The sequence below is a fragment of the Mobula birostris genome, chromosome 7 (assembly GCF_030028105.1).
Source record: "Mobula birostris isolate sMobBir1 chromosome 7, sMobBir1.hap1, whole genome shotgun sequence".
NCBI classification, from domain to species: Eukaryota; Metazoa; Chordata; class Chondrichthyes; order Myliobatiformes; family Myliobatidae; genus Mobula; species Mobula birostris.
The window spans coordinates 6,365,410-6,391,120 of NC_092376.1; the positions used below are offsets into that span (position 1 = coordinate 6,365,410).

General features: G+C 45.5%; 1 protein-coding gene across 2 annotated transcripts in view; it reads right to left on the minus strand.

Moving 5' to 3' along the window:
* slco2b1 (solute carrier organic anion transporter family, member 2B1) overlaps nt 1–25,711 on the minus strand; it is a 96,463-nt gene that overhangs the window by 52,688 nt on the left and 18,064 nt on the right. For both annotated transcript variants that reach the window (XM_072262545.1, XM_072262546.1), the window contains exons 2-3: nt 3,638–3,811; nt 1,858–1,995 (exon numbers count right to left, since the gene is read on the minus strand). In XM_072262545.1, coding sequence (XP_072118646.1) covers nt 1,858–1,995; nt 3,638–3,730 — 231 coding nt within the window. In that variant the 5' untranslated portion in view covers nt 3,731–3,811. The remainder of the gene's footprint in view (nt 1–1,857; nt 1,996–3,637; nt 3,812–25,711) is intronic.

The window sequence follows — 25,711 nt, forward strand, 5'->3', positions numbered from 1 at the left end:
AGCATGGATCAATTGGGCCGAATAGTCTTTTCCCATAGTGATTAAATTTACAGATTATCTTTATTTGTCCACATGTACATCGAAATATCAAAAGATAGAGAAACGTGTCTTTGTATCAACAACCAACACAGTCCAAGGATGTGCTGGGGGCAGCTCACAAGCATCGTGATTCCAGTGTCAACCCAGCACGCGCACAACTCACTAACACTAACCGGCACGTGTTTGGAAAGTGGAAGGAATCTGGAGCACACGGAGGAAACACACACAGTTAGGAGAACGTGCAAACGCCTTGCAGACAGTGGCAGGAATTGAACCCAGGTCGCTGGCACTCTTACAGCGTTACCTGAACCGCTACATTCCGGTGCTTCCCTATGAATCTGATGCGTGTCTGTTGCAGTTCCTTCTCCCACGAATGGTTTTACATGGCAGGAAGTTACTAGTCACCAGTCATACTTCAGATGGGTGTGGGTTTCTGATTTCCACACTGAATACACGGAATTAGGGTTTCAGTTACAGAGCCAAAATTAATCATCTGAGTCCAGATTAACTATCCATACCCTTTCAACGCCAAATCCTGCATCACTCCTACACAAATCCCATTTCACTCTCCCCATGTTCCCACCAACTGCAACCCCCACCCCAATTTCCACCACTTGCCCACGCGCTAGGGGCAATTTGCAGCGTCCAGTTAACCCACCGACTCTGCACGTCTTTGGGAGACACACGAGACCACAGACGCTGGAGTCTGGAGCAACGAGGCACAACCAGGGCAGCACAGCCGCATAGTAGTTAGCACAGCGCACCACAAAGCCTGCGACCCGGGTTCGATTCCCGCTGCTGTCTGTAAGGAGTTTGAACAATCTCCCCTGTGACCGTGCGGGTTTCCTCTGGGTGCTCAGGATTCCTCCCATAGTCCAACGGTTTACTGGTTAGTAGATTAATTGGTCACATTGGTGTAATCGGCTCGTTGGGCCAGAAGGGCCTGTTGCAATTCTGTACTCCAAAATTACAAAAAGTAAAAAGCCATCTGCTGGGGAACTCAACGGGTCGAGCAGCATCTGTGGGAGGTGTGGGGGGGGGGGAAGAACTATTGATGTTTCAGGTTGAAACCTTGCATCAGGATTAATGGGAAAGGGAGAGGGGAGATGGCCAGCACACAGGCACCTCCTGTACCTAATAAAGTGGCCATTGAGTGAATGTTTCTGCTGCTGAAGCCCATCCACTTCAAGGATTGATGTGTTAAGCACACCATTGCTGTAACAGTGAGTATTTCAGTTACTATCGCCTTCCTGTCAGCTTGAACCAATATGGCCATTCTCCTCTGACCTCCCTCATTAACAAGGCATTTTCACCCACAGAACTGCGCACAGGAAAAAAACACTAGATTTTTTTTTGGCTTTCATAGCATTCTCTGTAAACTCTACAGACTGTTTTGCGTGAAAATCCCAGGAGATCAGCTGTTTCTGAGATACTCAAACCACCCCGTCTGGCACCAAGAATCATTCCACAGTCACTTTGATCACATTTCTTCCCCATTCTGATGTTGGTTTGAACAACAACTGAACCTCTTGACCACGTCTGCATGCGCTTATGCATTGAGTAGCTGCCACGTGATTGGCTGATTTGATATTTGCATTAATGAGCAGGTGTACAAGTGCACTTAATAAAGTGGCCACTGCGGGTACATTCCACAAGGGTCTTTTGAACTTCAGAAATCATTGGAGAAGTCCTCTGGATCTCCAGCTTGGTAAAGTAGCGACACCAAGGATGGGTCAGGGTGCAGGAGTGTCCTGGAATTTTGTTATGATTCTACAGCCTGCCGCCCACCTCCCCCACCACTCAGCCTCTGACAGATACCTCATTGAGGGAGGAGAGCATCCCCGAGTTCTGGCTGGTCATCCCAAATCGCTTCTCAACGGTAGAGATGATGCTCTTCATGTACCCAGACACCAGGAGCTGGGAGAGCTGCAGGAGTCCGTGACACAGAACGAAAAACTGGAGCAGGAAGAAAGATAAGAGAGAGGTCATTCTGAGTTAGAAATATCCTGCTGTCCCTGGCAGATCAAGTTTTAAAAGTATTTATTTATTGATTTAGAGATACAGTGCGTAACAGGCCCCTCCAACCCAACAGGCCACACTGCCCAGCAACCCACCTATTTGACCCTAACCTAATCACATGACCAATTAATCTGCTAACCGACTCTTGTTTGGACTGTGGGAAGAAACCAGAGAACCCAGAGGAAGCCCGTGATAAGGAACCTACAAACTTGCTTACAGAGGACAACGGAATTGAGCTCCGAACTCCGATGCCCGAAGCCGCAATACTGCGCTAACCGCTAGGCTACCATCACGCCCCCCGCAGAGTGTTCCGCAATGCCTGAGAAAGTCCATGAGGTGACTTGCCTTTATAGTCAATGGAGGGGCAAGGTGAGGCTATAGAGAGCAGGATATCAAGGACTGTGCTGGGGGCAGCCTGTTCCGACGGCCACACTGCATGGCCACAACTCAGTAACCCTAGCCCGTACCATCTTTGGACTATGGGAGGAAACCCACGTGGTCACTGGAAGAACGTATAATCTCCTTACAGACGGCAGCAGGGATCCTGCTGTGGGGTGAGTGAAGAGCACAGCTCTTGGTGTGCACATAATGGACGATCTAACCTGGATCCATAGCTCCTCCTCATTAGTCAAGAAGGCACAGCAGCGACTACACTTTCTGAGGAGATGGAGGCTCTCCCGCCCCCTTCTAACAAACTTCCACAGAGGCACCATCAAGAGTACCCTGTCTGGCTGCATCACTGTGTGGAAGGGAAGCAGCAAGGCATCGGATCGCAAGACCGTACAGAGGACAGTATAAACTGCCGTGAGGATCACCGGGGTCTTGTCTCACAGTTGTGACATTTAACCCAGGCAATGTTCCTGGGTTAATACAGATAGCAGGGTGCTATTAGCCAATGGGTATTCATGTTATCGTTTTTTTCGGGTGATAATGCTGTATCATATGACTGGGGACGGGGTTTTTGGCGGAGAGTCGGCGGAGAGTTGGAGGAGAGACGGGGAGTTGGAGGAGAGACGGGGAGGACGGCGGACATGCGGAAAGGCTCCGGTTGATCACTCCGGGTGGTCCTGAGCCGTGAGTCGACAGGATCCGGGTGGTCATCAGGAATTGATTGAGTTCCAACGGATGTGCACGAAGAACTTGGACTTTGATAAGTCTGGCCCCTTTTTTTTTCCATTACTTCCTTTCCTGTATTGAATTTATATTAATTTCATAGACTTAGTAATATCTACAAAGTGTACTTGGTAAAACGTACTGGGTGTACTGGCTGATTGATGTTTGGGATTGATTCCAGTGGCAGTGATGCAGCAACCGACTCCGTGGGAAGCATTGAGGCAGGTGCTGGGTGGGATTTCCCCTAGACATATACGAGCCAATATAGCTGAGCGTTACATGTATTTATGTACAGTCAGATGAGAATAAATTGCCTTCTTCAATGTCTGAGAAAATCCGCAAGAGGACCTTCTTTCATATTCAATGGAGGGGTGAGGTGAAGTTATAGAACATAAAAGGTAACAGGGAGCAAAACCTGGGAGGTGTGAAGCCCAGGGCAGTTATGTTCTACGGACTCTGCACTCACCTTTATGCTGTTGAAAGGGTTGACACTGCATCTTCTGGGCCTCTTCTCCTGGCTGGACTTGGACACAACAGGTGGATGTCCCGTAATCCCCATCCTGACAAAAGGTGTCACTCCGTCACCTGAGAGAGAGAGAGATAGAGAGAGAGAGACGAGAGGGAGAGAGAGACTGAGAGACTGAGGGGAGAGTTGGTGGAGAGAAACAGAGACCGAAGAGAGTGTAGAGAGAATGTGGGAGAGAGAGAGACGGGGCAGCGACAGACAGAGTGCGAGAGGGAGTGTGAACAAGAGAGGGTGCGAGGGGGGAGGGAGCGAAGGGGTGGGAGAAAGAGAGAGAAAGAGAGAAAGAGAAAAAGAGGATTGGGGTGAGAATAGTTATTTTAGTTGTAGTTTAACTTTATGCTTGTATTTTTATAAATCACTTATATACATGTAATTGTTCTATAATTTTTCCCGTAATTATGATACAGATGCTTTTTTTAAAAAACTTCTTAGTTTTCAGTAGCAGGTGTCACTCAACATGATTCTGGCCATGTCACAGGATAATTGTTATCATTGGAAATATTTGTTAAATCTAATCTGAGATTGAGATAACCACCACTCCTTTTTCCTTTGTCTTTTCTTGTGCTCTCAGCTCCTCCCCCTCGTTTGTTCTCCTTTCCCGTTACATTTCTTAAAACGTAGACAAGCAACAAGTTTGGGTGGCACGGTAGCGTCAGAGTTCAACCCCGGCATCCTCTGTCAGCAGTATGAACATTCAGCCATGAGCACATGGGTTCTTTCCCAGGTGATCTGGATTCATCTCACATTCCTCTGACTAGTCTAGGGTTAAATCGGCAGGTATCGGACAGAGTGGCTTGAAGGGCCAATTCCACGTTGTATCCGAATAATAAATATATAAATGCATTCCAAAGATGTACCAGTCAGCAGGTTAATTGGTCATTGTAAATTGTCCTGTAATTAGGCCAGGGTACCCCATCCGTTATTTATTTATATACACACTTTCTTTTTCTCTCTCTCCTTTTTCTCCCTCTGTCCCTCTGACTATACCCCTTGCCCATCCTCTGGGTTCCCCCCTCCCCCTTTTCCTTCTCCCTGGGCCTCCTGTCCCATGATCCTCTCATATCCCTTTTGCCAATCACCTGTCCAGCTCTTGGCTCCATCCCTCCCCCTCCTGTCTTCTCCTATCATTTTGGATCTCCCCCTCCCCCTCCCACTTTCAAATCTCTTACTAGCTCTTCCTTCAGTTAGTCCTGACAAAGGGTCTCGGCCCGAAATGTCGACTGTACCTCTTCCTAGAGATGCTGCCTGGCCTGCTGCGTTCACCAGCAACTTTGATATGTGTGGCTTGAATTTCCAGCAGCCGTGGATTTCCTCGCGTCAGGGTTAAATAGGTGGCTTGCTGGGTATGTGTCTCACTGGGCTGGAAGGGCCTGTTCTACACTGTATCTCCAAACAAAAAGTAAAAATAATGGTCATAACGACCCAAGACACAGGAGAAAAATAAGGAACTGGCAGTGAATTCTGGAAAATAGGAAGAAAGAAAAATTCAGAAAGAGCTACTGATGTCATCATGTGATGATTATGTGAAGCAAAGAGGTGTAGTCAGAGTGGACAGCCAGTATCCTTTCCCCAGAGCAGTAATATCATATATGAGCAGGCACAATTTTAAAGTGGTGAGAGGAAAGAGGGCCCGTACCCACAGCACCGGGGGGGGGTCCTGTACCAATGTGCACCTGGAGGGCCCGTACCCACAGCACCGGATGGGTCTATACCGACCGCACCAGACACGTCTGTACTGAGCTGTCCTATGTACACCCGTGCCAGAATTTTTGCCACTGCCCCAGATCTCCTGAAGACATATCACTTGCCACAGTAATGTGGGAGTGGGAAGGAGATTTGAAGAAAAATGTAATGAAAAATGTGACAGAGACTTCAAAAATGGCCAGTAATTGACCAAAGAACGTGCTATAAAATCAGCACAACATCACCGGCTGAAGGGCCTGGACTGCACTGTACTGCAATATGTTCCACACTCAGTTGCCACTTCATTAGGTACACCCTGCATGCCTGCTCATTAATGCAAATATCTAATCAGCCAATCATGTGGCAGCCACTCAATCCATAAAAGCATGCAGACATGGTCAAGAGGTTCAGTTGTTGTTCAGACCAAACATCAGAACGGGGAGGAAATGTGATCTAAGTGACTTTGTCTGTGGAATGATTGCTGGTGCCAGACAGGGTGGTTTGAGTATCTCAGAAACTGCTGATCTGGGATTTTCATGCACAACAGTCTGCACAAAACTATCCAGTGAGCTGCAGCTCTATGGGCAAAAACGCCTTGTTAATGAGAGAGGTCAGAGGAGAATGGCCAGACTGGTTCACACTGACAGGAAGGTGACGGTAACTCAAATAAACACCCGTTACAGAACAGAATCTTTGAATGCACAACGTGTCGAACCTTGAAGTGGACAGGCTACAACAACAGAAGGCCATGATCATACACTCTGCATCCACTTTATTAGGTACAGGAGATACACAATGGAGTGGCAATTGAGTGTAGGTTCACTGCATTCCTTCATGGGAAATACATCCTTACATGGATTAGGAGATGGCAACAGTACACTATACCTCAGGCGCTCTCTCACCGAGCCCTGTGTAATTGTGCATCAACATTTCACAGTTTACTACCATTCAAGCAACTCTCTTCCAATATTTCTTCACTATGTCAGAATTTGATTCATCGTCGACAGATACTAAGCCAAGTGTTAATCACTACCTGCATTACACAACTCCGCGGTGAAGAACAGGTCAAAATCAGAATCAGATTTATTAACGCTGGCCTCTGTCATGAAATTTGCGGATTTGCAGCAGCAGTACAATCTTGGTGGCTGCCCAGCGTGGCCATCAATGACAGGTGTCACGTGACTGGCAACAATGAATATAGAATAGAGTCAGGCTTTATAAAACCAATCAAACATTTATTAAACTCTGCTCAATATAAAAAATAAACAAACGAAAATCTTAACCGGAAGTAAACTGCTATGCGGCCATTTAACAAACCGCTAAACTCAGTACTAGTTCTTAAAGCGATAAATGCGAAAACAGTTCTTAAAGTGGTAAATTCAAAAACAGTTCCTAGAATGGTAAATTCGAAAGTCCAAGAGATTTATACAGTCAATTAGGAGAGACATTCCTGAAGTAAAGAATTCCTCAAAGACACGATGTCACTGCCAATCCCAGTCGGATCCTGCCTTGTCCGTAGGATTCATGATGGCAGAAGTAAAACAGTTTAAAGGCACTGACCTTTCCCTCTGGACACTAGATACCGCACAACCTTTCTGCTACTTTTAGCAGAGGCTATCTCATGCAGATCACTCTTTCTTGAATGAATTCAATAATGGTCGATCCTTTCAAGCATCGAACGACTCCTTCAGGTTCCCATCTTCACTCTCCAATACTACTGAAAAGGTACATCAACAAATCTGGCAGCTGTTGGTTAAACTGCTGGCCCAACACTCTTGTACCTAACAATAGAATGTAAAACTCCGTTTTAAATCGAAACTGTGTCATAAGGCAAAGACGCGGCGGAGCGGAGTCTCTGGCTAACGCTCTAACCGGAAAACTAACTGCGTCACCAGGGATCTACACTTATATACCTGGTGAGAACAAGTCATCACGTGACCTCACATCGGCGGGAAAATTACATTATGTGACCTCCACAAGACCATTACATCATCCTCACAAGACAGTCACATGATATCCATGAGGTATGTAACACAGGACACCCCTGCAGGAGAGCCTTTCAAATGGAAAAGGCCATTGCACTGGGGCAGTTCCAGTCGCACGACCTCAGACGTCCGAGTCCAGTGCTACAAACAAGTATCACAAACCTGGGACGTCCTTGGTTGCAGTGGATGACCATGATGTCTTCTATATCCTGTCATGCCCTTCGCTCTCCACGAAGCATTGTGGAACCGCCGTCCTGGCCGTTGGATCTCACTGTAGATCTCATCTGCCCAGTCCGCCAGAGCTGACTTTACGCACCAGGACAGGGATGTCCTTACCTCACTGGTGCAAGGCCTGTCGGCTATCCTCACCTGCTTTAGCCCACCGGTCGAAGCGGTGTACCGGGGTGGGGTGGCTGTCGCATGCAAACAGCTACTTCGAGCCACAGGTGAGAGCCGAGTGTCCAGTGGGGCCCAAAGGTGAAAGAGCTGCCCCTTCACCAGAGGTGCTACCCCTCCCTGGACACCCCACACACTACAGCAGTACAGCGCAACACAAAAATAACTAAAAATTACAATAAGAAATATATATGTAGAACAGAGACTAGTACAGCACAGAAACAGATCCTTCAGCCCACAATATTCTGTCAAATCAATTAAATAAGTAATCAAAATACACAATTTAATTTTTTTATATCAGTATGCAGGTGTCCCCCGCTTTTCAAACTTTCGCTTTACGAAACCTCACTGTTACGAAAGACCTACATTAGTACCCTGTTTTCGCTTTCAGAAGGTGTTTTCACTGTTATGAAGAAAGGCAGCGCGTGATAAAAAATCAGCGTGTGCCCCGAGCAGCCGCTCTGCCCCGGATTCGGAACAGCAATGCTTTAACACGGTGCATTGAGCAGCCATTAGCAAGATGAGTTCTAAGGTGTCGGAAAAGCCTGAAAGAGTGAGGGTGTTACACTTCGCGTAAAACTAGACATAATTAAGCATTTCAATCGTGGTGAACGAAGCAAGGACAAAGTGAGTTTGGCTTGTGGAAGTTGACGAAGATGATGTTGGATGCAATTTTAACCAATTTCCCCCGGGATCAATAAAGTATGACTATGACTATGATCTGCGCCGACATTTACGCACCGGGCAGCACCTAATTAATTAGCATGTTTATTTCGGCTTTTTTCTTAAAGGTGTGCTGTGTGCCTCCCGGCTACCGCTGCGTTCTTCGCAGCAATGTATCGGGTCGGCGGCCCGGAGAGTGGGGGCCACTGCACCACCCAGCCTGCGATGACTCAGTCTAACGCACCATCATCAGTGTGCTCGGCGCTGTTTCCCCAATTCCGGTAAGTGATACTACACTGTACATACATTATTTCTACTTTATATAGGCTGTGTATTTTTACGTGTTGTTTGGTAGATTTGGCAACTTCATAGTTTAAAGGTTACTGGAGAGCGCGTTTATGCCAACAGCGCTTGCGTGAGATTTTCACTACGGAGATCTGTGCAGGCAATCGTTGTAGAGAAGTATTTCTACTTTATATAGGCTGTGTATTTATCATATCATTCCCGCTTTTACTATATGTTACTGTTATTTTAGGTTTTATGTGTTATTTGGCATGATTTGATAGGTTATCTTTGGGTCTGCGAACGCTCACAAAATTTTCCCATATAAATAAATGGTAATTGCTCCTTCGCTTTACGACATTTCGGCTTACGAACCGTTTCATAGGAACGCTGTACCTTCGGATGGCAGAGGAAACCTGTATAAATTTGATTAAATAAGTAGTGCCAAAAAAAAGTCAAAAATAGTGAGGTAGTGCCCTTGGGTTCATTGTCCATTGAGAAATCTGACAGTGGAGAGGAAGAAGCTGGTCCTGAAACATTGAGCGTAGGTCTTCGGGCTCCGGTACCTCCTCCTTGATGGTAGTAATAAAATGAGGGCACAGTCCGCACGGTGGGTACGTAAATCATCAAATGTTGCAAGTCAAACCGGTCAAGCAGCTGAAACTGGTTTCTCCACCCGGAGGTACTAACTAATCTGATGAGATTTCTAGCATTTCCCGTATTTGTTTCAGATTTCCATCATCTACAGAATTATCCTATTCAGCAATTAGTTTCTCTTTCTACAGACCTGAGTTCCTTCGGTATTCAGGATCCACGTCATTATATTAAAAGGTTATTCAGTCTCTGGAACTGATTTTAAAAGATTAAAGATCAAAGCATAAGGTGAAATGCATCGTTTGCATCAACATCCAACACAGTCCGAGGATTGTTTTGGGTAGGGGCAGCTGGCAAGTATCGTCACGCTTCTGCCGCCAACATATCACACCCACAACTCACTAACCCTAACCTATTCATCTTTAGAATGTGGCAGGTATTTGGAGAACCCAGAGGAAATCCACGTGGTCACGGGGAGAGTGTGCAAACAGGCAGTGATGGGAATTGAACCCTGACCACTGTGCTGTAAAGCCATTACACTAAACACAGCTTTACCGTGCAAAGAGCAAACATCGGCCCAGATTTAGATTCACTTCTTTCTCACACGTACATCGAAACACACAGTGAAACGCATCATTTGCATCAATGACCAACACAGCCCGAGTATCAGGTGGGGGCAGCCTGCAGGTGTCAGCACACACCTGGTGCAAACATAGCTCTCCCACAACCACGCCAACCTGTATGTCTTTGGACTGTGGGAGGAAACCAGGGCACGTGGAGAAAACCCACGCGGTCACGGGGAGAACGTACAAACTCTGTACAGGCAGTGCCAGGAATTGAAACCCCATTGGAGATTGCTGGTGCGGTCAAGGGACTGCGCTAACCGCTATGATGCTGTGACAACCCTTAAATAATCTGCCTCTGCTTTCAGGCAGCAAGATGCAAGAGATTGCAGATACTGGAATCCAGAGCAAGAAAAAAAGGCTGGAGGAACTCAATGGACCTGCTGCATCTGTAGGGTACAGAGTGAGAGTCCACACCCTCAGTACTGATGCGGAGTCTTCACCCAAAATGCTAACCATCTCTTTGCCTCCACAGATCCTGCCTAACCTGCCGAGTTCTTCCAGCAAAAGTTCAAAGTAACGTCCTTATCAAAGTATGTATGTCACCATATATAATCTGGAGATCCATTTTCTTGCGAGCATTCACAGTAACACGACACGCAACAGAGTCAATGAAAAGACTGCACACGAGATGGACACACAACCAGTATGCCAAAAACAACAAAATGAAAAAAAAAACAAAATAATAATAATAAATGGGGAACGTTGACTCAGACCATGACAGGCCTGCGTCGGGCATTTTCATGCCTTACAAGGCGCAGATTGGAAGTCTGTGTGGGGCGCCACTCCTCGCACAGACACTAGAGCAATGTGTGATTAAATACCTTGCTCAAGGACACAAACACACTGCCACAGCTGAGGCTCGAACTAGCAACCTTCAGATCACTAAATGAATGCCTTAACCATTTGGCCACGCGCCCAACACTATGAATAATATAGAAATGAGTAATTAATATCAGGAACATGAGATGAAGAGCCCTTGAAAGTGAGTCCATAGGTTATGGGAACAGTTTAGTGATGGGGTGAGTGAATTTGAGTGATGTTATCCCCTCTGGTCCGGGAGCTTGATGATTGAGGGGCAATAACTGTTCCTAAACCTGGTGGTGTGGGTCCTGAGGCTTCTGTACCTTCTTCCTGATGGCAGCAGCGAGAAAAGAACTTTGCCTGGGTGGTGGGGGTCCCTGATGATGGATGTTGCTTTCCTGCGACAGTGTTTCATGCAGATGTGCTCAATGGTGGGGAGGGCTTTACCTGTGATGGACTGGGCCCTATCCACTACCTTTTCCATTCAATCTGCATCAGTGTTTCCATACCAGGCTGTGATGCAACTAGTCAAAAATGATTGCTACTGCAGATCAGATGCAGCACAAAAAAAAACACGATAAGATAAAGACACAATAACTGAAGAACCCACAATAAATATAAATACATAAGTTAAGCTTACGTACACCAATTGATTGTAAGTCCATAAAGTGACGCTAGGCACAGGAGTGTCTGTACAGAAAGTGACTGACAGGAAATGATAAGATAGTGGTGTTTGAGGGTGTAGAGAGGTAGGTTAGTGTCCTTTATTTTTATTGAGACACAGTGTGGAATAGGCCCTTCTGCCCCTTCGAGCCATACCGTCCCAAAACCCTCGATTTGACCCTGATCACAGGACAACTTACAACGACCAATTAACCAACCAACCGGTACATCTTTGGACTGTGGGAGGAAACCAGAGCACCAGGAGAAAACCCACACGGTTAGAGTCCTGAGGGGCAACTTCTTCAGACAGAGGGTGATGGGTGTGTTAAAGGAGTTCTTATTACCATGACCATAGAGTGTTATCATCTACTAGTGTCTGGCCAATCCTGGTTGTAGAGATTTGGTTTCCCACTTTTCCCTTCCAACCCCTGGCAAGACACAATCACAGCTGGATGACATTCCAAAAAAAAAAATCCCCTTTTCCTTAAAATCTCTTGAGGGATCATTTTGTTTTCTTTGGTCTGAAAAACTGGGAGAATTTAAGATACAAAATCCAAATAAATTTATGATCAAAGTATGCATACGTTACCATATACTACCTTCAGATTCATTTGCTCCAGGCATTTACAGGAAAAATAGAGGAATACAATAGAATTTATGAAAAACTACCCATGTCCCAAAGACAAACTGAAAGAAAAAAGAAACAAATAATAATAATAATAATAGGGTGATAGGGTGGAGGTACATCTCCACCAAAGGAGGTGTAAGCCACTCCTTCCCTCCACTAGCCTGCAGGTCACCCTTGGGCAAGGTGTCGCACCTGCTTAGCCCCCCCAAATCAGGGTCACGTGAAACCATGGGAACAGGTGGTGGATGGTCGTATGAGCAACTGGTACATATCACAAGTCCTGGTTATGCGACCACTGACACCAGACAATCTCTGAAGAGTATTGACAATGGCTGGGGTCACTCATCTTGCAAAGACACTGCCCAGGAGAAGGCAACAGCAAACCACTTCTGTAGAAAAATTTGCCCCAAGAACATTCATGGTCAAAAGACCATGATCGTCAACGTCATATGACATGGCATATAATGGTGATGATATTTATGAATATTTAATTAATTAATTAATATTGAGAACACTTGAGTTGTAGGGTCCTAGTGAGTCCACAGGTTGTGGGATCAGTTCAGAGTTCAGGTGAGTGAAGTTATCCATGCTGGCTCAGGAGCTTGATAGTAGAAGAGTAAAAGCTGTTCCTGAATCTGGCTTTGTGAGACCTAAGGTTCTTGTAACTCTTGCTCGATGGCAGTAGTGAGAAGAGAGCATGGCCTGGACGGTAAGGACCCCTGACGAAGGATGCTGCTTTCCTGTGGTTTAGAGGCATATGGGCTAAATATGGGCAAATAGGAATGCGCATCTTGGTCAGAATGACCAAGTTGGGCTGAAGGGCCTGTTTCTGTGCTCCATCACTTTATGCCTGGGGCTCCGATCCGTGAACTGCGCTCCGTGGAATCTGAGCTGCCAGAAGCCCTGACCCATGGACTTTGAGCATTTCCTTATCATCGAAACACTTCAATGGAATATGTTTGAGAGGTAATCTTTCATCGCAATCTCACACCGCGTTGAATTTGAGTGCGGATACAAGATTTATTTCACATTATCTGTTTACCAAAACACCACCCAACCATTGTTAATATTATGGTCTAAACAAAGATCTCCCTGTGTGCCAGCTCAGGCTAATTACTCATTAACCTGGAAACCGTACAGATCGGGCCAGAGTAACACACACACACACACACACACACAACATGCTGGAGGAACTCAGCAGGTCAGGCAGCATTTGTGGAAAGGAATAAAGAGTAACATTTCGTGCCAAAGTCCTTCATCAGGACTGGGCCCAGACCTTAATGGTGGGGAAGGATGTGCTGGCTGAGTCTACAAAGCTCTGCAGCTTTTCTCTGATCCTGCGCATTTGAGACTCTGTACCAGACGATGGTGCAACCAGTCGGAACACATCTGTAGAAATTGCAAGTGTCTGGTGACATACCAAATCTCTACAAACTCCTAATGAAACAGAGCCATGGTTATAACTTTTCCAACAGACATTTAATTTTAATTTTATTTAGAGATACAGCGTGGAGTGGGACCTTCAGGCCCTTCGAGGCACGCTGCCCCAGCAACCCCACAACCCAGTTACCCCTAACCTAATCACGGGACAATTTACAATGACCTTCTTGGTACATCTTTGGTGGGAGGGAACTGGAGCACCCATGTGTTCCACAGGGAGGAGGTACAAGCTCCATACAAAGGTTGCTGGGACTGAACTGGATTGGAAAAGGTAGAGGCAGGAAGCATGTTCCCAATGTTGGAGGAGTCCAGAACCAGAGGCCACAGTTTAAGAATAAGGGGTAGGCCATTTAGAACGGAGTTGAGGAAAACTTTTTCACCCAGAGAGTTGTGGATCTGTGGAATGCTCTGCCTCAGAAGGCAGTGGAGGCCAATTCTCTGGATTTTTTCAAGAAAGAGTTAGATAGAGCTCTTAATGATAGCGGAGTCAGGGGATATGGGGAGAAGGCAGGAACTGGATACTGTGGATGATTAGCCATGATCACAGTGAATGGCGGTGCTGGCTCAAAGGGCTGAATGGCCTACTCCTTCACCTATTGTCTATTGAACTCTGAACTCCAATCACTAAACTACCATGGCGCCGTAATACACTGGGATTACACCATCATTTATCCATCTTGCTGGCATTCAAAGTAAATACGAAGAAACACAATAGAATCAATGAATAACTGCACACAAAGACTGATAATCAACCAGTGACATCTTCTACGGTGAGCTGCCTTCAGGCATGAGAAGCACTGGCCACCCACAACTGCTCTACAAGGATGTCTGCAAGCAGGACAGGGAGGTGCTGGACATCAACAATGAGCCCTGGGAGGAACGAGCAGCCGACCACACCAGATGGAGAAGCACCCTCAAACAACACCTTCAGTCAGGAGAGGAGAAATTTCTGAAAGCGGCAGAACACAAACGGGCCCATAGAAAGGAATGCTGCATCTCCAGCAGAGCTGAGATGGGAATGATTCCAGGAATGAAAGGTTTATTGTATGAGGAGCATTTGATGGCTCTGGGCCTTTACTTACTGTAGCTTAGAAGAATGAGGGGAGATCTTATCGAAACCTATCAAATGTTGGAAAGGTCTATTTAGAGTGAATGTGGAGAGGATGTTTCCTATGGTGGGTGAGTCTAGGACCGGGGGGCACAGCCTCATAATAGACACATAGAAACCTACAGCACAGTACAGGCCCTTCAGCCCACAATGTTGTGCCGACCATGTAACCTACTCTAGAAACTGCCTAGAATTATCCTACCGCATAGCCCTCTATTTTTCTAAGCTCCATGGCCCTATCTAACAGTCCCTTAAAATACCCTATTGTATCTGACTTTACCACCTTCACTGGCAATGCATTCCACACACCCAGCACTCTCTGTGTGAAAAACTTTACTGTATTGTCACCAAACTATTGATACTAGAGCGTACAATCATCACAGCGATATTTGATTCTGCACATACTTATCTCTGACATCTCCCTTGTACCTACTTCTAAGCACCTTAAAACTATGTCCCCTCATGTGAGCTATTCCAGCCCTGGGAAAAAGCCTCTCACTATCCACACGATTAATGCCTCTTATCTTCAAATACACCTCTATCAGGTCACCTCTCATTCCCCGTCACTCCCAGGAGAAAAGGCCAAGTTCACTCAACCTACTATCATAAAGCGTGCTCCCCAATCCAGGCAACATCCTTTTAGAACAGAGATGAGGAGGAATTTCTTTAGCCAGAGGCTGGTGAATCTGTGGAATTCGTTGCCACAGGCGGATGTGGAGGCCAAGTCACTGGGTGTACTTAGGGCAGATTGGTTGGAAAAGGCGTGAAAGGTTATTGGGAGAAGGCAGGAGATTGGGGCTGAGAGAGATATGGATCAGCCATGATGAAATGGCGGAGCACTGTCGATGAGCTGAACAGTCCAACCCTGCTCCTATGTCTTATGGAGGTAACTTATTGATGTCAATCTCACATTAGTCTCGTCAGCCACAGACGGCACTGCACTAACATAGATACTGTAGCTAGGACGCAACATCCATAGTTGACCTCGACCAACGGTGGGCCACTGTATTATATTACTCTATGAGTACATCCTGGACAAAGATTATTATAGAAACATAGAAAAACCTACAGCACAATACATGCCCTTTGGTCCACAAAGCTGTGCCGAACATGTCCTTACCTCAGAAATTACCTAGGGTTACCCATAGCCCTCTATTTTACGAAGCTCCATGTACCTCTCCAGGAGTCTCTTAAAAGACCCTGTCGTATCCGCCTCCACCACCATCGCTGGCAGCCCATTCCACGCACTCACCACTCTCTGCATAAAAACTTACCCCTGACATCTCCTCTGTACCTACTTTCAAGCACCTTAAAACTATGGTCTCTCATGCTAGCCATTTCAGTGCTGGGAAAAAGCCTCTGACTATTCACATGATCAATGCCTCTCATCATCTTATACACCTCTGTCCTCCGTCGTTCCAAGGAGAAAAGGCCAAATTCACTTGACCTATTCTCATAAAGCATGCTCCCCAATCCAGGCAACATCCCTGTAAATCTCCTCTGCACCCTTTCTATGGTTTCCACATCCTTCCTGTAGTGAGGCAACCAGAACTGAGCACAGTACTCCAAGTGGGGTCTGACCAGGATCCTATATAGCTGCAACATTACCTCTCGGCTCTTAAACTCAATCCCATGATTGATGAAGGCCAATGCACCGTACGCCTTCTTAACCACAGAGTGAACCTGCGCAGCAGCTTTGAGTGTCCTATGGATTCGGACCTCAAGATCCCTCTGATCCTCAACACTGCCAAGAGTCTTACCATTAATATTATATTCTGCCATCATATTTGACCTACCAAAATGAACCACCTCACCCTTATCTGGGTTGAACTCCATCTACCACTTCTCAGCCCAGTTTTGCATCCTATCAATGTCCCGCTGTAACCTCTGACAGCCCTCCACACTATCCACAACACCCCCAACCTTTGTGTCATCAGCAAATTTACTAACCTATCCCTCCACTTCTTCATCCAGGTCATTTATAAAAATCACGAAGAGTAAGTGTCCCAGAACAGATCCCCGAGGCTCACCACTGGTCACCGACCTCCATGCAGAATATGACCCGTCTACAACCACTCTTTGTCTTTTGTGGGCAAGCCAGTTCAGGATCCACAAGGCAATTTCCCCTTGAATCCCATGCCTCCTTACTTTCTCAATAAGCCTGGCATGGGGTACCTTGTCAAATGCCTTCCTGAAATCCATATACAGTACATCTACTGCTCTACCTTCATCAATATGTTGAGTCACATCCTCAAAAAATTAAAATGAGGCTCGTAAGGCATGACCTGCCTTTGACAAAGCCATGCTGACTATTCTTAATCATATTATGCCTCTCCAAATGTTCATAAATCCTGCCTCTCAGGATCTTCTCCATCAACTTACCAACCACTGAAGTAAGACTCACTGGTCTATAATTTCCTGGGCTACCCCTACTCCCTTTCTTGAATAAGGGAACAACATCCACAACCCTCCAATCCTCCGGAACCTCTCCCGTCCCCATTGATGATGCAAAGATCATCACCAGAGGTTCAGCAATCTCCTCCCTCGCCTCCCACAGTAGCCTGGGGTACATCCCATCCGGTCCCGGCGACTTATCCAACTTGATGCTTTCCAAAAGCTCCAGCACATCCTCTTCCTTAATATCTACATGCTCAAGCTTTTCAGTTCGTTGTAAGTCATCCCTACAATCGCCAAGATCCTTTTCCGTAGTGAATACTGAAGCAAAGTATTCATTAAGTATCTCTGCTATCTCTGTTATTATGTTTTAATCAGATGACTATTTATCTGCACAGAATTGAGAATAATGTAAATAGTGTAAATATGTTAATAAATCTTAACTTAAAATAGACTCAAAGGGCAGGATTAAACTGCAATAGTGAGCTAGCAGTTCTATTAAATATGTCATCATGCTGATGATGATTAATTTAAAATGCTGTAAATATGAAAATATAGTTAAAAATAAGAAGCAAAAATAATAAAGTTGAAAATAAAACCAGAAGTCATAAACAGAGATGTATTGCACTAGAAACACAAGGGAATCTGCAGATGAAAGATCTTGGCCCAAAACCTTAACAGTTCAATCATTTCCATAGCTGCTGCTGGGCCTACTGAGTCCCTCCGGCATTTTGTGTGTGTTGCAATGCATTGCAGTATACTGCTACCACAAAGCAACAAATTTAAATTTCACAACATAGGGGAAATCAAGGACTTGGGCTATTCTGTATTTAATATTTAAGTAATATTTGAGTGATCCTCTGAGTGTGTGTACTATATTATATAGTAAGTATTCTAGTTTGTTTATGTAATTCATTAGAGACTATATGTAAAAATACGTTAATTGCATATATCATCACTCTACCACGTAACACGTCCACGCCTCGCTTAAAGTAAACTCAAAGATAAACATGCATTCCGGACTCCCGTGTCTTCCTTTGAATTAGTTTAATGTTTACAAGTTACAAAACAGAATATATATTCTGATTCTGATGGGACTTGTTACTGTGGGCTGACATAGGAAGAGTGGGATTTTCCTAGAATTCATTCGTAAATTCCACCTCCTTCTTGTGAATTGGGACAGGATTCCACATGAAGGGGCAGAAAGGGGAAGAGATCATTGGCAGGCAATGGTAAATCAATTCTGATGTCGCTTCACAAGAAGGCAGAGAGCCCAGACGCAAAGTGCCAGAGCAACAGTCTCAATATCAGCAAAAGAAAAGAACTGGTTATTGACACAAGAGATTCTGCAGAAGCTGGAAATCCAGAGGAACATACACACAATGCTGGAGGAACTCAGCAGGTCAGGTAGTATCTATAGAAATAAATAAACAGTCGATGTTTCGGGCCAACTACTGTTGAAAGGTTTCGGCCCAAAACATCGATAGTTTATTCCTTTCCAGTCCTGATGAAGTGTCTCCACATGAAATGTCAACTGTTTATTCTTCTCAAATCCAGATCAAGGGTCTTGCCTGAAACATCGACTATTTATTTATTTCTGTAGATGCTGCCTGACCTTCTCAGTTCTTCCAGCATTTTGTCTGTGATAAGCTGAGTATTTGCTTTAGGAAGCAGGACAGTGTACATCCCCTATCCCCACCCCGTGCTGACGGTTGACAGCTTTGTGGCCCCAGGTAAAAACTTCTTATTTATTTAGAGATACAGCACGGTAACATGTCCTAAGGCCCAACAATCATGCGCAGCCCAATCACACCCATGTGACCAATTGATTTACTAACTCAAACCTCCTTGGACTGTGAGAGGAAACCAGAGCACCTGGAGGAAACTAACATGGTCATGTGGAGACCATACAAACTCCTTACAGACAGCAGAATGAATTGAACCCAGGTCTTTGGCCTGTAATCGTGTTACGCCAACCACTACACCACTGTGCCATCTATTGTACTCCCCTTGGGAAGGGAGAGCCATTAAGTCAGCAGAAGTGGTGGATGCAGGTTCAATTGCAACATTAAGTTCTAATAAAATCACAGAGCGCAACAGCACAAAGACACAGGCCCTTTAGCACATCTAGTCCATGACAAACTATTATTCTGACTAATCCTGTTGACATGCACCTGAACCATAGCCTCCATAGCCCTCCCATCCATGTACATATCCAAACTTATCTTGAATGTTGAAATCAAACCCAGTTCCACTTCCACTGGCAGCTCGCTTCACAGTCTCACCACCCTCTGAATGAGGAAGTTCCCCTTCATGTTCCCTTTAAATATTTCACCTTTCACCCTTAACCCATGAACTCTAGCTCTAGTTTCACCCAATCTGATTGGGGAAAAGCCTGTTTGCATTTACCCTATCTGTACCCCTCATAATTTTGTATACCTCTGTCAAATCTCCTCTCAATCTCCTATGCTAAGGAGTAAAGTCCTAACCTATTCAACTTTTCACTATAACTTGGGCCCTCCAGTCCCAATAGCATCATTAATTTTTTTTCTCTGTATTCATTCAATCTTACTGATATTTTTTCTGTAGGTAAGTGACATTGTTTGAGTGTGTCATGACACACTAAATGCTGGAGGAGCCCAACAGGTCAGGCAGCATCTATGGAGGGGATTAAATAGTTGACGTATCAGGCCAAGACCCTTCATCAGGGCTGGAAAGGAAGGGAAGAAGGTGGGAGGAAAGTTTTAGGTGAGACCAGGTGGGGGGGGGGGGGAAGGTGGGTGGGGGAGGGGAGGGGAGGATGAGGTAAGAAGCTGGGAGGTGATAGATGGAAAAGGTAAAGGGCTGAAGAGGGAATCTGAAAGGAGAGTGGGAGAAAGAGAAGAGGTGGGGGGAATCAGAGGGCAGGTGAAGAGGTTCTCAGAGGTCCAGAAGAAGGGTCATGGCCCAAAGCGTCGACTGTTGATTCATTTCCATAGATGCTGCCTGACCTGCTGAGTTCCTCCAGCATTTTAAGTGCGCTGCTCTGAGAGTACACACTTGGCTCAGATGTTACAAGTTTACTGCAGTCAGTTTGAACATAGATGGAGTAGATTTTGATCATCTTACAGAGCAAGATGTAATATGGCTTTGTATCCAAACCATTTTCCCTGCAACTGTTTGCCCAGCTCTGTCTCTCTCGAGGTGTTTATTCCTTGTCAAATTATACATCGTGTGTCAGAACCTGGATGGTGTAATAGTGTCAACTCTGGTTTATTTTCTACGGGTAGTTTACCAGGATTAGGGAGCATGTCTGAGTGAGCTAGGGTTTTCTCTTTGGGGGGAAAGGAGGTTGAGAGGTGACTTGATAGAGGTGTACAAGACAAGAGGCATAGATCCTGTTATCCCATGGTGGAAATGACTAATACAAAAAGGCATAACTTTAAGATGATTGGAGGAGAGTATACGGGAGATATCAGATGAAGACAGCTTTTTCCAGAATGAGTGTGGGTGAGTGGAATGCATAGTCATGGGTAGTAACAGAGGCAGATACATTAGCAATTATATAAGAGAGTTAGGTTATTTATTTATTAGAGACAGCATGGAACAGGCCTTTCTGGTCCTTCAAGCCACACTGCCAAAAAAAACACCTACTTAACCCTAGGCTAAAGACAGGGAAATTCACAATGAACTATCAACCTACTAACCAATACATCTTTGGACTGTGGGAGGAAACTGGAGCACCCAGAGGAAACCCACACATTCCACGGCGAGGACGTAGAAAGAAGACACGGGGATTGAACCCCGAGCTCTGACGCCCGAAGCTGTAACAGCGGCGGCACGGTACTGTAGCGGTGAGCACAGCACTTTACGGTACCAGTGACCCAGGTTCAATTCCCACCGCTGCCTGTAACGAGTTTGTACGTTCTCCCTGTGACCACGTGGGTTTCCTCAGGGTGCTCTGCTTTCCTCACACAGTCCAAAAACATACCAGTGAGTGGGTTAACTGATCAGCGTAAATTGTCCTGTGATTAGGCTAGGATTGTTGGGCAGAGTGGCTTAAAAGCAGGAAGGGCCTATTCCACGCTGTAAATTATGAGGAGCACAGATCACATGGACAGCCAGAGACTTTTCCCCATTATTTTCCTGCACTGTATTAACATAAAGTCAACACTACGCTTTTTGACTTGATGGAGGTGTATAGCGGCTGTTGGGACGGAGATACATCTCTACCAAAGGAGGTGCAGTGCGCTCCTTCCCTCCGCTTCACCTTTGGGCAAGGTGTAGCACCCTGCTTAGCAAACCCAACCCCTCCCCCCCCCGGCACCCCTGGATCAGGGTCAGGTGAAGCCACGGGAGCAGGTGGCGGATGGTTGTATGAACAGCCGGTGCAGACCACAAGTCCTGGTTCTGTGACCGCTGACACCAGGCAGACAATCTCTGAAGAGTGTTGATAATGGCCGGTGTCACCCGCCTTGTAAAGACACTGTCCAGGGGAAGGCAATGGCAAAGCACTGGTTCACGTTGTGAAATGTGTTGTTTTGTGGCAGCAGTACAGTGCAAGACATAAAAAACTATCAATTACAAAAATAGATGAGTGGAAAGGAGGAATAGCACGATCATGTTCATGGGTTTATGGACCATTCAGAAATCAGAGGTATCTGTTCCTGTCTTCAGGCTCTTATACAGGTCGCCTTCGTTTTCCGAACGTTCGCTTTACAACAGCTCACTGTTACGAAAGACCTACGTTAGTTGCCTGTTTTCGCTAACCGGTGCTTTCGCTTTTACGAAAAAAGGCAGCGCACGCACGCCCTGAGCAGCCAAGCTCCTCCCCCGGAACTGCATTCTAGCCGCCATAGCTTAAACACGTGTCTGTGAGCATCTGTGCTTTATCTGGATTTATTTTGTGCCTCCGTTAGCAAGATGAGTCCTAAGGTACAGTACCTCCTTCCTGATGGTAGCAATGGCAAGAGGGCATGTCCTAGATGGTGAAGCTCTCCGATGATGGATGCCGTCTTCTCGCAGCACCCTCTTTTTGAAGATGTCCTCAATGGTGGGGAGGCTTGTGGCTGTGATGGAGCTGTGGCCCACTCTACAACCCTCTGCAGCCACCTATGTATCGGAGACTCCGTACTAGATGGTAATGCAACCAGTTAGACTGTGTATCAATGGAAACGCGCAAGAGTTGTTGGCGCCATACCGGATCTCCTCAAACTGCTAGTGAAGTTGAGCCGCAGGCGTGCCCTTGTATGGGAATTGGGGACGGAGGGAGGGTGATGGAAACGTGTGGGAGGTAACTGTTATGTGATAATAAATGCTAGCATGCAGCCAAGAAGCCAAATGGCCTCAACTTTGCTGTAACCTCTGATGATAAATCCACAAAATATTGCTGGGGAAAAAAAACCTCCTAAAGTAGAGTTTTCTTTCCCACCACTGACATATCTTGGCCCGTTCCAGATCTCTGCATAATGGGAGTATTTTAAACTGTTCTTTCCAAAGCAATCTAGCCCACGAATCCAACGTCATAGAAATGTGATTGAGAAACCACCCCTGAAGCAATACAGAGCAATCCTTTTGGCCATTCTCTACTCCTTCCCATTCTCCCATGGTCCACCATCAGGAAGGTGTTACAGGCTTGTCTATCACGTAGACAGCTAGGCCACAACATCAATGGTCAACCCAGTCCAACAGACAGACATCCCACCTCTCCCGGAACTTCCGGGAGTCTCCCACATAATAATAGTGGCTCCCTGATGCCCGCAAATTATACACAATGTCCTGGAAATTGATTTTTTTTGAAAGCGAGCGTGAGAGAACACGCGAGAAAGAGCGAGAGAGCGAGCGCAAGAGCAAGAAAGCAAACGCGAGTGAGAGCGACCGCGAGAGAGCGAGAGCAAGAGCGAGAGAGAGAGAGCGAAAGCAAGAGCGAAAGAGCGAGCACGAGAGAGAGAGAGCGAGAGCAAGAGCGAGACCGAGTGCGAGAGCGACCGTGAGAGAGAGCGAGAGCAAGAGCCTGAAAGCAAGAGAGAGCGAGCGTGAGTGAGAGCGACCGCGAGAGAGAGTGAGAGTGAGAGAGTTCCAAAAAAAGTCAGAGTAGCAGAGTGCTCCAAAAAAAAATATAAAACGTACGTCACCCCAGACTACACTAAAGTTTACCCCTGCCTAATAGGGGTCAAAAATAATGACAGTGTTGCTCGCTGCACTGTTTGCAACAGTGACTTTTCTATTGCCCATGGTGGGTTAAGACTGTAAAGGACATGTTGAGGTGAGTTTAACAGGTGTCATTCGTTCATTAGCATAGCTAACGTTATTTAAACTAGCTGGCTAGCTGCTAAGGAGCTACTGTATTGCAGACATCCCACCTCTCCCGGAAGTCTCCCACAAATTGATGGTGCTACCTCCCTGAAATGAGTTTTTGCAGGGTGGGATGTCTGAACAGAAGCCTTAATCTGATAATTCTGATAATAAATTCACTTAGAACTCTGACTTGATAATGGCCACCCAGTGTATATTGTGTGTGCGAGTCCGTGTGATTGCATTTCTTGTTGTAATTTATAGTATGTTTTATGTATTACAATGTACTGCAGTGCAAAACTACAAATTTCATGATATATTTCACTGATATTAAATCTGATATTGATACACTGGCCAATTTCCCTCTCCCCTTCCGGTCCTGGTGCTGGGTTTCAACAATTCTCTTTCCCCCAGCTCCACCAGCAGACTGTGAATTGCTCCACATGCCAGTGTCTGCAGTCACTGTATCTCCAAGTTCCCCCAGTCACACATACACTCAGTGGCCACTCTATCAGGTACACCTGCTCGTTAATGCAAATATCTCATCAGCCAATCACGTGACAGCAACTCAATGCATAAAAGCATGCAGACATGGTCAAGAGGTTCAGTTGCTGTTCAGACCAAACATCAGAATGGGGAAGAAATGTGATCTAACTGGTTTTGACTGTAGAATAATTGTTGGTGCCATTCAGGGTGGTTTGCGTATCTGAGAAACTGCTGATCTCTTGGGATTTTCACACATAAGTTTCTAGGATTAACAGGGAATGGTGCGAAAAACAAAAAAAAACCCAGTGGGTGGCAGTTCTGTTGGCAAAAATATCTTCATAACGAGAGAAGTCAGAGGATAATATCTAAACTGTGGAGTGATTGTTGACGCCAGACAGCACTCGTCCACTCACTCACAATAGTTAATTAACTCCCAGCTGGGCATCTTCGGGATGAGGAAGAAGGCCAAGAACCCGTTTTCCCGGCTCTGTTCCTCCAGAGTTCTTTCCCATACCATTCAGTTCTGGTCACCCCCATTACAAGAACAATGTGGAGGCTTTGCAGAGGGAGCAGCGGAGGCTGACCGGGACGTTGTCTGGGTTACAGAGTATGAGGTACAAGGACAGGTTGGACAATCTTGAGTTGCTTTCTCAGGAGCAGCGGAGGCAGGGAGAAGACCTGACCATAAAAGCATAACACATACGAGCAGAATAAAACTCGATTCAGGCCGAGTCCACTCTGTTATGTAACCATGGATGATATATTTTCCCTCTCAACCCCATTCTCCTGCCTTTTCCCCGTAACCTTTAACATCCTTACTAATCAAGACCTATCAAACTATGACAGGGTGGCGAAGCACAGCCCCAATGCCTTATTCAAGTTTGCTGATGATACCACTGTTGGCGGCCAAATCATATGGCGTATAGCTCCAGGTTTGTGCTCCAAATGTTTTTTTTTCTCTTTTTTTTTGTTTGTTAGCTGGGTTTTTTTTGTTTTAGTTAGTAGGGGTTCTTTTTCCCTTCTTTCTTTTTTCAAAATTATTTAAAATTATTATTATTGATATATTGCTTAGCTTGGTTAATAGTTTGACTCTTATACATATTGATATATTGACTTGATTATTTTAATGTATTTTTTTTGTTGTCAATTTTCAACAATAATTAATAAAAAGATTTAAAAATGGAGGCCAAATCAAAGGTGATGATGAATCAGCACCCAGGAGGGAGATTAAAAATCTGGCTGAGTGGTGTAATAACAACCACCTCTCACTCAACGTCAGCAAGACCAAGGAACTGATTAGAGGGAAACCAGGTCTTCATCGGAGGATCAGAAGTGGAGAGGGTTAGTAACTTTAAATTCTTGGGTGTTATAATTGTAATTGAGAAGAAAGCACGCCAATGCATCTAGTTCCTAGGGAGTCCATAGAGATTCGGCATGACATCTAAAACTTTGACAAACCTCTATAGGTGTGTAGCGAAGAGTGTTTTGAATGGCTGCATTATGGCCTGGTATTGAAAGGTAGTGGATTTGGCCCAGTACCTCATGGGTAAAGCCCTCCCAACCATTGAGCGCATCTACATGAAATGCTCTCGTAGGAAAGCAACATCCATCACCAGGTATCCCCACCACCCAGGCCATGCTCTCTTCTCACTGCTCCCATCAGATAGAAGGTACAAGAGCCTCAGGACTTGCACCACCAGCTTCAAAAACAGTTCCCACCCTTCAACCACCAGGCTCTTGAATAAAAGGGGATAACTACACTACCTGCCTCATCATTGAAATGTTCCCACAGCCAATGATCTCACTTTAAGAACTCTTTATCTCATTACCTCATGTTCTCGATATATATTGCTATTTACTTATATTTGCAATTGCAGAGTTTGTTGTCTTCTGCACTCTGCTTGATCTTTCATTGACCCTGTTATGGTTACTATTCTATAGATTTGCTTAGTATGCCTACAGAAAAACGAATCTCAGGGTTGTATAGTGACA